Genomic DNA, 16,337 nt, shown 5'->3' with positions numbered 1-16,337 from the left:
TTCAATACACACCACAACCTCTTTAGACTTTTTCTTATAATATACTTTTCCTCTGATACATAACATGAACGTTTTTTCTTTTTTCTTTTTTTTTTCTTTTTTTACACTAATATGCACATGCATTCCCTTTCCTTTATACACTACTTTACTCCTTTCCGTCTAAAAACACTTATAGTGAATAGACATTAAACTGAAGAAGAAAACACACACACAGCTTGGCCTAGTTGTAAGGTGCTTGACTAGGAAGTGAGTGTCCACGGGTTCGAATCCCAGATATGTGGTGATGGTGACGTTGATGGTGTCTGGGTGATGATGATGATGGTAAATGGTGATGATGACATTGACTGGGTGATGACGTGATGTCAATGTGTGATGTTGCAGAGCGCTGGGATTGGGCAACACCAGAGGGCGCTTGTACATCCGCCATCCTGATGTGTTCAAGGTCAGTGCCACACCTCTCCCTTCATGTCCCACCACCACCTTGGACATTGAGTGAACAAACATTTATAGTCATTTCATGCCTCATCATACCACACCCACCTTGGACATTGAGTGAACAAACATTTATAGTCATTTCATGCCTCATCATACCACACCCACCTTGGACATTGAGTGAACAAACATCTCTAGTCATTTCATGCCTCGTCATACCACACCCACCTTGGACATTGAGTGAACAAACATTTATAGTCATTTCATGCCTCCTCATACCACACCCACCTTGGACATTGAGTGAACAAACATTTATAGTCATTTCATGCCTCGTCATACCACACTGACCTTGGACATTGAGTGAACAAACATTTATAGTCATTTCATGCCTCGTCATACCACACCCACCTTGGACATTGAGTCAACAAACATTTCTAGTCATTTCATGCCTCGTCATACCACACCCACCTTGGACATTGAGTGAACAAACATTTATAGTCATTTCATGCCTCGTCATACCACACCCACCTTGGACATTGAGTGAACAAACATTTATAGTCATTTCATGCCTCGTCATACCACACCCACCTTGGACATTGAGTGAACAAACATCTCTAGTCATTTCATGCCTCACCATACCACACTAACCTTGGACATTGAGTGAACAAACATTTATAGTCATTTCATGCCTCGTCATACCACACCCACCTTGGACATTGAGTGAACAAACATTTATAGTCATTTCATGCCTCGTCATACCACACTCACCTTGGACATTGAGTGAACAAACATTTCTAGTCATTTCATGCCTCGTCATACCACACCCACCTTGGACATTGAGTGAACAAACATTTATAGTCATTTCATGCTTCGTCATACCACACCCACCTTGGACATTGAGTGAACAAACATTTATAGTCATTTCATGCCTCGTCATACCACACCCACCTTGGACATTGAGTGAACAAACATCTCTAGTCATTTCATGCCTCATCATACCACACCCACCTTGGACATTGAGTGAACAAACATCTCTAGTCATTTCATGCCTCGTCATACCACACCCACCTTGGACATTGAGTGAACAAACATCTCTCGTCATTTCATGCCTCGTCATACCACACTAACCTACCTTGGACATTGAGTGAACAAACATCTCTAGTCATTTCATGCCTCCTCATACCACACCCACCTTGGACATTGAGTGAACAAACATCTCTAGTCATTTCATGCCTCGTCATACCACACCACCTTGGACACTGAGTGAACAAACATTTATAGTCATTTCATGCCTCGTCATACCACACTGACCTTGGACATTGAGTGAACAAACATTTCTAGTCATTTCATGCCTCATCATACCACACTGACCTTGGACATTGAGTGAATAAACATTTATAGTCATTTCATGCCTCATCATACCACACCCACCTTGGACATTGAGTGAACAAACGTTTCTAGTCATTTCATGCCTCGTCATACCACACCCACCTTGGACATTGAGTGAACAAACATTTATAGTCATTTCATGCCTCGTCATACCACACCCACCTTGGACATTGAGTGAACAAACATTTATAGTCATTTCATGCTTCGTCATACCACACCCACCTTGGACATTGAGTGAACAAACATTTATAGTCATTTCATGCCTCGTCATACCACACCCACCTTGGACATTGAGTGAACAAACATCTCTAGTCATTTCATGCCTCGTCATACCACACTGACCTTAGACATTGAGTGAACAAACATCTCTAGTCATTTCATGCCTCGTCATACCACACCCACCTTGGACATTGAGTGAACAAACATTTATAGTCATTTCATGCCACGTCATACCACACCCACCTTGGACATTGAGTGAACAAACATCTCTAGTCATTTCATGCCTCGTCATACCACACCCACCTTGGACATTGAGTGAACAAACATCTCTAGTCATTTCATGCCTCCTCATACCACACCCACCTTAGACATTGAGTGAACAAACATTTCTAGTCATTTCATGCCTCCTCATACCACACTGACCTTAGACATTGAGTGAACAAACATAGTCATTTCTTGCCTCACTACCCAGGAATAAGTCATACCACACTGACCTTGGTCATTTAGTGAACAAGCATTCATCATTATTTCATGCTTCACTGCCCAGGAGATAGGCATACCTCACTGGCTTCAGTGTGAAGACTGGGACCATACAGTCAAACATCATCCACTTAACCTCTTCAGAAAAATGTATCGCTATTTGCCCCATGATGTATATACACGTCCGCATCATTTCAGGATTTTTCACAGAAATGCATTTTAAAGTTGATGTGTTAAAAAAAAAACCCACTAGTCAGAAAACTTGACATGTCGTCTACTTTCATTATCCACCATCCACACTCTGTATGGTAATTACTGGATGTTATTGTCAGAACCCCTCTCAGAAAATTTCAAGATGGCAGACGATAAAACACAGACTGGCTTTAGTGGCTTGAAACAGCAGCATTTTGTAAAAAAAAAACCTTGTGATTTTGTCACCCAAGATGTTGCACAAGTCATTCAAGTCACTGCACAGCTTGCCAGTGTGATTTCAGTGTTGTACACAGTGGACATGACTGCCGACAATACATGGAGACGAAGAAACACATCAGTACAGCCACTGTACTGAAGTCACAGAGGCAATCACAAAGTTAAATTGAAAGAAAGCTACTCTGAGCCTTCTGTTGAAAATGTAGCACAATCAGAAACAACCATGATTGAACTCCTGGCAGAATACAACCTCCCATTCATGGCTGCTGACGAAATTGATTTGTTGTTCTTGACCTCTTGCATATAGGTCGGTGGACTTGCAATTAGATTATAAATTTTGTCTTTTCCCTTTTTCTCTAACTTGTGTGTGTGTGTGTGCACATGTTGATCACGGTTGAAAAAATATTGCGCAAGTACTACTGACAGAAGTCCCAAAACTACTGGAAATTGGCATTTGTGAATTGTGGGATTGAAAACTACTTAGGGACATATTACAGGGTAGGCAGATCTGTGGTGATGACAGTGATGATGATGACGATGAGGATAACGATGTGTGCAGTACTCGGGTGACCAGGAGGACAAGGTGTGGCTTCACGAACAGAAGCTGCTGCCAGCCACAGGTGGCAAGGCCTACCTGCTGATTGTAGAAGACATCGTCGACCTCAGCAAGACTGAGGAGTACAGGTACACTGGTTGTCTGTCTCTTCTGTCTGTTGCTCTGCCTGTCTGTTGCTCCACCTGTCTCTTCTGTCTGTTGCTCTGCCTGTCTGTTGCTCCACCTGTCTCTTCTGTCTGTTGCTCTGCCTGTCTGTTGCTCCACCTGTCTCTTCTGTCTGTTGCTCTGTCTGTTGCTCCACCTGTCTCTTCTGTCTGTTGCTCTGTTTGTTGCTCCACCTGTCTCTTCTGTCTGTTGCTCCACCTGTCTCTTCTGTCTGTTGCTCCACCTGTCTCTTCTGTCTGTTGCTCCACCTGTCTCTTCTGTCTGTTGCTCTGTCTGTCTGTTGCTCCACCTGTCTCTTCTGTCTGTTGCTCCACCTGTCTCTTCTGTCTGTTGCTCCACCTGTCTCTTCTGTCTGTTGCTCTGTCTGTCTGTTGCTCCGCCTGTCTCTTCTGTCTGTTGCTCCACCTGTCTCTTCTGTCTATTGCTCGGTCTGTGTCTCTTCAGTCTGTTGCTCGGTCTGTGTCTCTTCAGTCTGTTGCTCGGTCTGTGCCTTCTGCCTGTTGCTTGGTCTGTCTGTTGCTCGGTCTGTGTCTCTTCAGAGCCACAAGAATAAAAGGTAAAAGGTTCAGAGACAATAAAGGGTAAAAAGGTTCAGAGAAAGGTTCAGAGACAATAAAGAGTAAAAAGGTTCAGAGACAATAAATTGTAAAAAGGTTCAGAGACAGTAAAGGGTAAAAAGGTTCAGAGACACAAGAAAAAAGGGTAAAAAGGTTCAGAGACAATGAAGGGTAAAAAGGTTCAGAGACAATAAATTGTAAAAAGGTTCAGAGACAATAAAGGGTAAGAAGTTTCAGAGACAGTAAAGGGTAAAAAGGTTCAGAGACAAGAAAAAAGGGTAAAAAGGTTCAGAGACACAAGAATAAAGGGTAAAAAGGTTCAGAGACAGTAAAGGGTAAAAAGGTTAGACAATAAAGGGTAAAAAGGTTCAGAGACACAAGAATAAAGGTTCAGGTTTGAAAGGGTAAAAAAATTCAGAAACAATAAAGGGTACAAAAAAGGTTCAGAGACAATAAAAGGTGAAAGGTTCAGAGACAATAAAGGGTAAAAAGGTTCAGAGAAAATAAAGGGTAAAAAGGTTCAGAGACAATAACGGGTAAAAAAAAAAACAGGTTCAGAGACAATAAAGGGTACAAAGGTTCAGAGACACAGAATCAAATGTTAAAATCAACAAACTAAGATGTGTGAGTCATAGCCAGACATACTTTCAAACAGTCATATGAATTCTGTGAGTGTATGTGTATGCTGTGTGTGTTTGAGTGGGTGTGTGTGTGATGTGTATGTTTGTGTTTTGTGTGTGTGTGATGTGTATGTTTGTGTTTTGTGTGTGTGTGATGTGTGTGTGATATATGATATCTGTGTGATGTGTGTGTGATATCTTTGTGAGATGTGTGATGTCTGTGTCATGTGTGTGTCATGTATGATATCAGTGTGATGTCTGTATGTGTGTATGTGATGTGTGGTGTATGTGATATCTGTGTGATGTGTGTGTCATGTATGATATCTGTGTGATGTGTGGTGTATATGATATCAGTGTGATTTGTGTGTGATGTGTGATATCTTTGTGATGTGTGATATCTGTGTGATGTGTGGTGTATATGATATCAGTGTGATTTGTGTGTGATGTGTGATATCTGTGTGATGTGCGGTGTATATGATATTGGTGTGATTTGTCTGTGATGTGTGATGTGCCTGTGAAGTGTGATGTGTGATATCTGTGTGATGTGTGGTGTGTATGATATCTGTGTGATGTGTCTGTGATGTGTGATATCTGTGTGATGTGTCTGTGGCGTGTGATGTGTCTGTGGTGTGTGCTATCTGTGTGATGTGTCTGTGGTGTGTGCTATCTGTGTGATGTGTGATATCTGTGTGATGTGTCTGTGGTGTGTATGATATCTGTGTGATGTGTGTGTGATGTGTGATATCTGTATGATGTGTCTGTAATTGTGTGTGTGTGTGTGTGCAGGGACAGCCCCACCCTGCTGATGCACGAGTGCCGGGGCTTTGAGGTCCCGAACTGGATGAGGGGCAAGATCCAGGACTCCATGCGCGCCATGAGGGCCGACAGCCTCAAACGCTCACGCTCACGCTCGCCCCTGCCAGTCACGGTACCTGCCTCATCTTTCTCCTACCTTCCTTTCTTTCTCTCTGTCCCCTGGAGTACACACCTACCTCACCTTTTTTCCTTCCTTCCTTTCTCTCTCTCTCTCTCTGTCCCCTGGGGTACGCACCTACCTCACCTTTTTCCTTCCTTCCTTTCTCTCTCTCTCTCTCTCTCTCTCTCTCTCTGTCCCCTGGGTTACATACCTACCTCACCTTTTTTCCTTCCTTTCTCTCTCTCTCTCTGTCCACTGGGGTACGCACCTACCTCACCTGTCTCCTTGCTTTCTCTCTCTGTGTCTAAGAGCTGTCAGAGGCTGTGTGATCTTTGAACCTTTCAGCTATTAGATGTATCACTGCAGACAAGCACAGGCATGAACCCCATTGTGCATACATGTATTATCTGAAATAATTCAACACGGCCAGATCTGAGGAAATCTGTTAAGTGGGGTTTTTTGGGATTTTTTTTTTCTTTTTTCTTTCTGTTTTGAAAGCAGGAGCGTGCGGAGCCCCCAAAGAGCCTGCCATTCGCCAGCTTCTCTGACACAGCATCCAACAACGACGCAGACAGCAACGGTAACAAGAACAGTCTGCAGGTGAGGCCAGGCAGGGAGAGGGACGGGTCATTGCTGTCATGTGGGGCCAGGCAGGGAGAGGAAGGAAGGGGTCGTTGCTGTCATGTGAGGCCAGGCAGGGAGAGGGAGGGGTCATTGCTGTCATGTGGGGCCAGGCAGGGAGAGGAAGGAAGGGGTCATTGCTGTCATGTGGGGCCAGGCAGGGAGAGGGAGGAAGGGGTCGTTGCTGTCATGTGGGGCCAGGCAGGGAGAGGGAGGGGTCATTGCTGTCGTGTGGGGCCAGGCAGGGAGAGGGAGAGGTCATTGCTGTCATGTGGGGCCAGGCAGGGAGAGGGAGGGAGGGGTCATTGCTGTCATGTGGGGCCAGGCAGGGAGAGGGAGGGAGGGGTCATTGCTGTCATGTGGGGCCAGGCAGGGAGAGGAAGGAAGGGGTCATTGCTGTCATGTGGGGCCAGGCAGGGAGAGGGAGGGGTCATTGCTGTCATGTGGGGCCAGGCAGGGAGAGGGAGGGGTCATTGCTGTCGTGTGGGCCAGGCAGGGAGAGGGAGAGGTCATTGCTGTCATGTGGGGCCAGGCAGGGAGAGGGAGGGAGGGGTCATTGCTGTCATGTGGGGCCAGGCAGGGAGAGGGAGGGAGGGGTCATTGCTGTCATGTGGGGCCAGGCAGGGAGAGGAAGGAAGGGGTCCTTGCTGTCATGTGGGGCCAGGCAGGGAGAGGAAGGAAGGGGTCATTGCTGTCATGTAGGGCCAGGCAGGGAGAGGGAGGGGTCATTGCTGTCGTGTGGGGCCAGGCAGGGAGAGGAAGGGGTCCTTGCTGTCATGTGGGGCCAGGCAGGGAGAGGAAGGAAGGGGTCATTGCTGTCATGAGAGGCCAGGCAGAGAGAGGAAGGAAGGGGTCATTGCTGTCATGTGGGGCCAGGCAGGGAGAGGGAGGGAGGGGTCATTGCTGTCATGTGGGGCCAGGCAGGGAGAGGGAGGGAGGGGTCATTGCTGTCATGTGTGGCCATGTATTTCCAGTTGTGGGAAGTTTGGAATCAATGAGAGAATATTTTGTAGTTAAGGAAAGGTTTTGGAAAAATATGTTTTGTCCTTACAGGGCCTGGGAAAAATGTGGAAATTTCATAAAACCCTTGATCAGCTGTCATTTAAGATAAAAGTTTTAATGCACGACAAAAGCAAAGGAAAATGGATACTGGGATGTCTGCCTGTCACTTGTCAGGGAGCTCTGTGCTTCGTGCTACAGGTGTAGTCCTTGTTGGTATGATTGCTATGTCTGTCTGTAAATCTGTTGTTTTCACTGTCCTGAATGTGTTGGAACCCAAACCAGACGCCAGCAGGCAGGCCGAAGAGGAATCGGAAGAGGAAGCTGTGCGATTGTGGACTTTGCTGGCAGGGGCCAAGAGGAAGCCTAGGCGAGTGTGGAGGAAAGCTGGGCTCAACATCAGCTTAAAGCAACACAACACCTTGCTTCTACTGTAAAGGAAACCAGGGCTCAACATCAGCTCAAATCAACACAACACCTTGCCTCTACTGTAAAGGAAAACTGGGCTCAACATCAGCTCAAAGCAACACAACACCTTGCCTCTACTGTAAAGGAAACCAGGGCTCATCATCAGCTCAAAGCAACACAACACCACAGCACCTTGCCTCAACTGTAAAGGAAAACTGGGCTCATCATCAGCTCAAAGCAACACAACACCTTTCCTCTACTGTAAAGGAAAGCTGGGCTCTACATCAGCTCAAAGCAGCACAACACCTTTCCTCTACTGTAAAGGAAAGCTGGGCTCTACATCAGCTCAAAGCAGCACAACACCTTTCCTCTACTGTAAAGAAAAGCTGGGCTCTACATCAGCTCAAAGCAACACAACACCACAGCACCTTGCCTCAACTGTAAAGGAAACCAGGGCTCATCATCAGCTCAAAGCAACACAACACCTTTCCTCTACTGTAAAGGAAAGCTGGGCTCAGCATCAACTCAAAGCAACACAACACCACAGCACCTTGCCTCTACTGTAAAGGAAAACTGGGCTCAACATCAGCTCAAATCTACACAACACTACAGCACCTTGCCTCAACTGTAAAGGAAATCTGGGCTCAACATCAGCTCAAAGCAACACAACACCTTGCCTCTACTGTAAAGGAAAGCAGTGCTCATCATCAGCTCAAATCAACACAACACCTTGCCTCTACTGTAAAGGAAACCAGGGCTTACCATCAGCTCAACTCAACACAACACCTTACCTCTACTGTAAGGGAAAGCTGGGCTCAACATCAGCTCAAAGCAGCACAACACCACAGCACCTTGCCTCTACTGTAAAGGAAACCAGGGCTCATCATCAGCTCAAAGCAACACAACACCTTTCCTCTACTGTAAAGGAAAGCTGGGCTCTACATCAGCTCAAAGCAGCACAGCACCTTTCCTCTACTGTAAAGGAAAGCTGGGCTCAACATCAGCTCAAAGCAGCACAACACCTTTCCTCTACTGTAAAGGAAAGCTGGGCTCAGCATCAACTCAAAGCAACACAACACACAGCACCTTGCCTCTACTGTAAAGGAAACCTGGGCTCAACATCAGCTCAAATCTACACAACACTACAGCACCTTGCCTCAACTGTAAAGGAAATCTGGGCTCAACATCAGCTCAAATCAACACAACACCTTGCCTCTACTGTAAAGGAAAGCTGGGCTCAACATCAGCTCAAAGCAACACAACACCTTGCTTCTACTGTAAAGGAAACCAGGGCTCAACATCAGCTCAAATCAACACAACACCTTGCCTCTACTGTAAAGGAAAACTGGGCTTACCATCAGCTCAAAGCAGTACAACACCACAGCACCTTTCCTCTACTGTAAAGGAAAGCTGAGCTCTACATCAGCTCAAAGCAGCACAACACCTTTCCTCTACTGTAAAGGAAAGCTGGGCTCTACATCAGCTCAAAGCAGCACAACACCTTTCCTCTACTGTAAAGGAAATCTGGGCTCAACATCAGCTCAAAGCAACACAACACCTTGCCTCTACTGTAAAGGAAAGCAGTGCTCATCATCAGCTCAAAGCAACACAACACCTTGCCTCTACTGCAAGGAAACCAGGGCTGAACATCAGCTCAAAGCAAGACAACACCACAACACCTTGCCTCTACTGTAAAGGAAAACTGGGCTCATCATTAGTTCAAGACATGGAAATGTACAGTTCATTTACCTGGGATCAGATATGACCACTGGTTGAATACAGTTGCAGAAATGAATGGCAGGACCCCCAAGGTCAGCCACTGAGCAGTGTCTGGAAGTCTGGCTCCATGGCATGAGCAGCATGAAGATCCCTCTGTTCAGAGCAGTGTTCTCTGTATGGATCAGACCTGGAAAGGCAGCACCAAGACCCCACTGTTCAGAGCAGTGTTCTCTGTGTGAATCAGACATGGAAAGGCAGCACCAAGATCCCACTGTTCAGAGCAGTGTTCTCTGTGTGAATCAGACATGGAAAGGCAGCACCAAGACCCCACTGTTCAGAGCAGTGTTCTCTGTGTGAATCAGACATGGAAAGGCAGCACCAAGATCCCACTGTTCAGAGCAGTGTTCTCTGTGTGAATCAGACATGGAAAGGCAGCACCAAGACCCCACTGTTCAGATGTTCAGAGCAGTGTTCTCTGTGTGGATCAGACCTGGAAAGGCAGCACCAAGATCCCACTGTTCAGAGCAGTGTTCTCTGTGTGAATCAGACATGGAAAGGCAGCACCAAGATCCCACTGTTCAGAGCAGTGTTCTCTGTGTGAATCAGACATGGAAAGGCAGCACCAAGACCCCACTGTTCAGATGTTCAGAGCAGTGTTCTCTGTGTGGATCAGACCTGGAAAGGCAGCACCAAGACCCCACTGTTCAGAGCAGTGTTCTCAGTGTGGATCGGACCTGGAAAGGCAGCACAAAGATCCCTCTGTCAGAGCAGTGTTCTCAGTGTGGATCAGACCTGGAAAGGCAGCACCTAGACCCCACTGTTCAGAGCAGTGTTCTCAGTGTGGATCAGACCTGGAAAGGCAGCAGCACCAAGACTCCACTGTCAGAGCAGTGTTCTCTGTGTGAATCAGACATGGAAAGGCAGCACCAAGACCCCACTGTTCAGATGTTCAGAGCAGTGTTTTCTGTGTGGATCAGACATGGAAAGGCAGCACCAAGACCCCACTGTTCAGAGCAGTGTTCTCAGTGTGGATCAGACCTGGAAAGGCAGCAGCACCAAGACTCCACTGTCAGAGGAGTGTTCTCAGTGTGGATCAGACCTGGAAAGGCAGCACCTAGACCCCACTGTTCAGAGCAGTGTTCTCAGTGTGGATCAGACCTGGAAAGGCAGCAGCACCAAGACTCCACTGTCAGAGCAGTGTTCTCTGTGTGAATCAGACATGGAAAGGCAGCACCAAGACCCCACTGTTCAGATGTTCAGAGCAGTGTTCTCAGTGTGGATCAGACCTGGAAAGGCAGCACCAAGACCCCACTGTTCAGAGCAGTGTTCTCAGTGTGGATCAGACCTGGAAAGGCAGCAGCACCAAGACCCCACTGTTCAGAGCAGTGTTCTCAGTGTGGATCAGACCTGGAAAGGCAGCAGCACCAAGACCCCACTGTTCAGAGCAGTGTTCTCTGTGTGGATCAGACCTGGAAAGGCAGCACCAAGACCCCACTGTTCAGAGCAGTGTTCTCAGTGTGAATCAGACCTGGAAAGGCAGCAGCACCAAGACCCCACTGTTCAGATGTTCAGAGCAGTGTTCTCTGTGTGAATCAGACCTGGAAAGGCAGCACCAAGACCCCACTGTTCAGAGCAGTGTTCTCTGTATGGATCAGACCTGGAAAGGCAGCACCAAGACCCCACTGTTCAGAGCAGTGTTCTCTGTATGGATCAGACCTGGAAAGGCAGCAGTACCAAGACCCCACTGTTCAGAGCTGTGTTCTCAGTGTGAATCAGACCTGGAAAGGCAGCACCAAGACCCCACTGTTCAGAGCAGTGTTCTCAGTGTGGTTCAGACCTGGAAAGGCAGCAGCACCAAGACCCCACTGTTCAGAGCAGTGTTCTCAGTGTGGATCAGACCTGGAAAGGCAGCACCAAGACCCCACTGTTCAGAGCAGTGTTCTCAGTGTGGATCAGACCTGGAAAGGCAGCAGCACCAAGACCCCACTGTTCAGAGCAGTGTTCTCAGTGTGGATCAGACCTGGAAAGGCAGCACCAAAACCCCACTGTTCAGAGCAGTGTTCTCTGTGTGGATCAGACCTGGAAAGGCAGCACCAAGACCCCACTGTTCAGAGCAGTGTTCTCTGTGAATCAGACATGGAAAGGCAGCACCAAGACCCCAATGTTCAGAGCAGTGTTCTCAGTGTGGATCAGACCTGGAAAGGCAGCATCAAGATCCCACTGTTCAGAGCAGTGTTCTCAGTGTGGATCAGACCTGGAAAGGCAGCAGAACCAAGACCCCACTGTTCAGAGCAGTGTTCTCAGTGTGGATCAGACCTGGAAAGGCAGAACCAAGACCGCACTGTTCAGAGCAGTGTTCTCAGTGTGGATCAGACCTGGAAAGGCAGCACCTAGACCCCACTGTTCAGAGCAGTGTTCTCAGTGTGGATCAGACCTGGAAAGGCAGCAGCACCAAGACTCCACTGTCAGAGCAGTGTTCTCAGTGTGGATCAGACCTGGAAAGGCAGCACCAAGACCCCACTGTTCAGAGCAGTGTTCTCAGTGTGGATCAGACCTGGAAAGGCAGCACCAAGATCCCACTGTTCAGAGCAGTGTTCTCAGTGTGGATCAGACCTGGAAAGGCAGCACCAAGACCCCACTGTTCAGAGCAGTGTTCTCTGTGTGAACCAGACCTGGAGAGGCACCGGCGTCAGGTTTCTACTGTTTGTTTTATTTCTTCACAAAATGTAGCACTTTTGTCTGACATACTGAGTAATTGACACACTGATTAACCCTTTCACCGCCAGCGAGTTTGGAGTGCAACAATCCCTGTCGCCAGCTGATTTTCAAGAAAGAGCAAGAAATTACACCGACCGATTTCAAATTACTATAACTTTTTTGTTTTTGAACCAAATGAGTTCCTGTTTTGTTTTGTTTTTTTTCAAAGTAAGAGGAATGATGGAATTGTTTTTTTTTTAGCAATAAATGATGTTAGTACAAGTGAAATGTTTTGATTTTTATGTTAATTATTATGTTTTGTTGTTGTTGTTTTCTATACAAATTTTGCACTTCGACACATTACAAACATAAACAAAGACAGGTACAAACATCACATCACTGCAATGCAGTTGAAAACAAAGCAAACTCACCAGTTGAAGTCTTCAGTGCAGCTATATTTCCCATGTAATGGTGTAATCCAGAATATGATCCATGGGAAACACACAGAATGAACTTGCGATTTTGTAGAAAAATGATTTCTGTCACTTCACTTGAAGGTTTCACAGTGTCCTCACTTGAAATATCTTACTGTGGTGGAACTATATATACACTGTACAACTATCTGATGAAACTGAAATACTACTAAAGTCCGAAAATAAATGAATGGAGGTAAAATATATACAAATATGTACACATGTCTAAACTGTTCACTGTTGGAGACCGTGAATTTTTGTTGCTGCTGCTTTCCTGTAGTCCTCCACAGTGTGGTATAATTCAGAACACAAGTGGGACACATGGGTTTGTTGCACTGCTTGCATTCAAAATGGGTCTGTGTCCTCTTCCATCCAGGGGTTCTGCGGTTGCTGCACACGATGCATTCTGGTCGCTGGCTGTCGGTCCGCTCCTGCATGAAGTGTCGCTCTGTCAGTCGTCTTGGTTTTGGTGTGTCTGACTGATGTCTGATTCTGCTGGTGGGAACAAAGCCCTCCAGCAGACCATCAGTCACCTGTTCCCTGAACTGTCGTGCAGGAAGGACACCCCCTCTGGTCACTTTCTTGTAAATTATGTAGCCATTTGTGAGTGCCACTTCCCACACACGGTGGTGGACAGCGTGGTACCATTTTGATACCTTGTGTGGGTAGGCACATGTCCCCAGCAGCTGGTCAGTGAGGTCAACACCACCCATGTACTGGTTGTAGTCCTCAGCCACCATGGGTTTTTCTATGGTTTTGAAGCCACCCTGGTGTTTTCCTGACTTCATCCTCTTGTCAGTGGTGTTGTCGGAATGGACTGACGACAAAAAGGCGACATATTTAGTGTCATGCCACCCACACGCAACAGTGTTGGTGACTGACTTCAGGAAGATTGGGTCATCACCCTTTCTCAGTCGACTGTTGTTTGGCAGCAAGGCAGGAGGCATGTTCTTTCTTCCAGGGCGTACTGTCCCACAGTGACCTATCCCAGGTCGCTGAAGTTCTTGGACAAGGTTGGGCGAGGTGTAGAAGGAGTCTGTGAAGATGATGTGACTGCTGTCCTTCAGTTCCTTCACTAGTTGGAGAACAACCTGCTCTGTTACACTAAAGTCTCCAGCTATCTGTAGATTGGAGAATGTCTCCTTTCCTGTGTATATCAAAAATTTCAAGGCGTATCCAGATTTTGCCGCTGACAAGCAGAATTGCTTGATACCAAATCGAATTGGCTTCAGAGGCAAGTATTGTCGAAAGAAGATACGTCCTTTGAATTTGATCATGCTCTCATCTATGGAGAGCTGTTGTTCTGGGCTGTAGAGTGGATCCACAATGTTGAGGAGAGGTCTAGACGGGCGCAATAGCCGAGTGGTTAAAGTGTTGGACTGTCAATCTGAGGGTCCCGGGTTTGAATCACGGTGACGGCGCCTGGTGGGCAAAGGGTGGAGATTTTTACGATCTCCCAGGTCAACATATGTGCAGACCTGCTAGTGCCTGAACCCCCTTCGTGTGTATATGCAAGCAGAAGATCAAATACGCACGTTAAAGATCCTGTAATCCATGTCAGCGTTCGGTGGGTCATGGAAACAAGAACATACCCAGCATGCACACCCCCGAAAACGGAGTATGGCTGCCTACATGGCGGGGTAAAAACGGTCATACACGTAAAAGCCCACTCGTGTGTGCATACGAGTGAACGCAGAAGAAGAAGAAGAAGAAGAGGAGAGGTCTGATCTTGAAGAGTGGTTCACACCCCTCCTCACCCCATTGTACCTGCCTGGAGTTGTCACTGAAGTGGAGGAACCTGCTTATCAGCTCATACCTGTTCCTGGACAATATTGACCCAAATGGCAGGTTGAGCAGCCAGTATGTCTGCCAGTAGTCTTCAACTTCAGGCTTACCACACAGCCCCATCGCGATCTGAAGAGCTGTGTATGCCTTCATCTCAGGGACAGTGACGTCTTTGGCAGCATTCAGCCTTGAATGTTGACTGAGTTCAGTGATGCCTGACAGCAGCTCCTCTGCAAACAAGTTAGACTGGTCAGCCATGAGTTGGAATGCTGATTCTGGAAAGAAAAGCATAAAGAAGTCCACTGGGTGGAAGTTGTCAGTGTTGACAAGGACACCTGAAACACATGAGCAAAAAAGAAGTAAAATACAATCAGTAATAATTATAGAACAGCTGATTTATTATCAGCTAATACTAAATACTGCAAATAAAAGATAACATACTCATATTGTCATAAACAAGTGCACAAACAGCAAAAACATAGATTTTTACACAGGCATTGTTTTACGCAGTGTATCTCCATAATCTTCTTCACAAGAAAAAAAAAGCTGACATGAAACATTTGTGTGGTAAATAAACATACTGTTCTTGCTCTTTGATGTCCTACACTTGTCTGATACAATGTACACATAATTTTATATTTGCTGCTAGTGTATGGACAGTGTACCTCTGATCTGCCTATATCAAAAATAAGTGCAACCTAATCTTAATCACACACACTCTAGTGACACACATGTGCGAGCACACACACACACACCTCACCACACACACACACACACACACACACACACACACACACACACACACACCACACCACAAACACACACACACACCACACCACAAACACACACACACACATACACACACAAGCTCTTACCAATTTTCTCAGAAAATTTGGAAGCCGTTCTGCAGGACAGTACGGATCATCCATAAGGTACAACTCCCATTGAAACCGATCAGGGCTTGGCACAGCTGATCTACCACGCCCCCTTGCTCCTGGTCATTGGCGTGTACTTGAGCTTGACCCACGACCACAGCCACGCTGTGTTGTTGGTCTTTGACGTGACACAGACGCTGCCACTTGAGTAACACGCTCTCCCCCTTCACTATCACTGTCACTCACAGTTGCCGATGTGGTGGCAGGAAAATGTGCTCCACTCGTCTGGCCACGCCCCGTACGCTCGCAACTTGGTACTTGGCTTGGTGCCCAGTCACCATCACTATCACTCTCCCCCTCAAACAATGAAATCTCTTCATCATCATATGGGTATTCTTCGCCCGAATCTTCATTTTGCTGGCCTGGATGCAGTCTCAGTTGCTCTATAACTTGCCCAGTTGTGAAGTAACGTTGTCTGCTCGTCGATGCAGCCATTTTGGAAAATGAGAAGATCGAAGATGCAGATAAAACTATAATAAAATCACTCAAAAACTTGCAGAAGTACTGAAAAGATGGCGTCGATCGATAGAAGGGGATTCCCCTGGTCACATGCTCAAAATATGGCCTTTCAAACCTCCCCAAAATAAGAGTGATTGTTTTGTGAATGACCTACCCTCTTTTGGTTGCATTTCGGCAACCACAGTGGCCTCCCTAGCGTGCACCAAAATGCAACCGCGCAGCCAAAGTGTTAACAGCAGTTCTTTTATCCTTTTTCGTTGAGATAGGAACTGCTTCTGCTTAGTTTGGAAGTGACATTGAATGAATGATGCGTATATCTGCCAAGAACAGCAAAGTTCTGCCAAGGAATTGGGATGTCAAGCCCAGTATACCGTTGTTGTTTTTTGTTTCCAGCAGACACGGAGGAGATGGATGATGATGATGATAACAATGATGATGATAATAACGATGTGTCATTGCAACCCTCACCAGCAGACAT

The 16,337-nt window shown here is 46.5% G+C and overlaps 1 protein-coding gene across 2 annotated transcripts in view; it reads left to right on the top strand.

Moving 5' to 3' along the window:
* LOC143274591 (uncharacterized) overlaps window positions 1-16,337 on the top strand; it is a 45,463-nt gene that overhangs the window by 26,787 nt on the left and 2,339 nt on the right. The window contains exons 13-16 of one of the 2 annotated variants that reach the window (XM_076578450.1): window positions 382-442; window positions 3,509-3,633; window positions 5,634-5,775; window positions 6,265-6,363. In XM_076578450.1, coding sequence (XP_076434565.1) covers window positions 382-442; window positions 3,509-3,633; window positions 5,634-5,775; window positions 6,265-6,363 — 427 coding nt within the window. Of the gene's footprint in view, window positions 1-381; window positions 443-3,508; window positions 3,634-5,633; window positions 5,776-6,261; window positions 6,364-16,337 lie in introns of both variants that reach the window. The other variant, XM_076578449.1, reaches the window with a different exon arrangement.

This window comes from Babylonia areolata, chromosome 29 (assembly GCF_041734735.1).
Source record: "Babylonia areolata isolate BAREFJ2019XMU chromosome 29, ASM4173473v1, whole genome shotgun sequence".
NCBI classification, from domain to species: domain Eukaryota; kingdom Metazoa; phylum Mollusca; class Gastropoda; order Neogastropoda; family Buccinidae; genus Babylonia; species Babylonia areolata.
The sequence above is the reverse complement of the archived record's forward strand: the minus strand, read 5'-3'. Positions and strand labels throughout refer to the sequence as shown.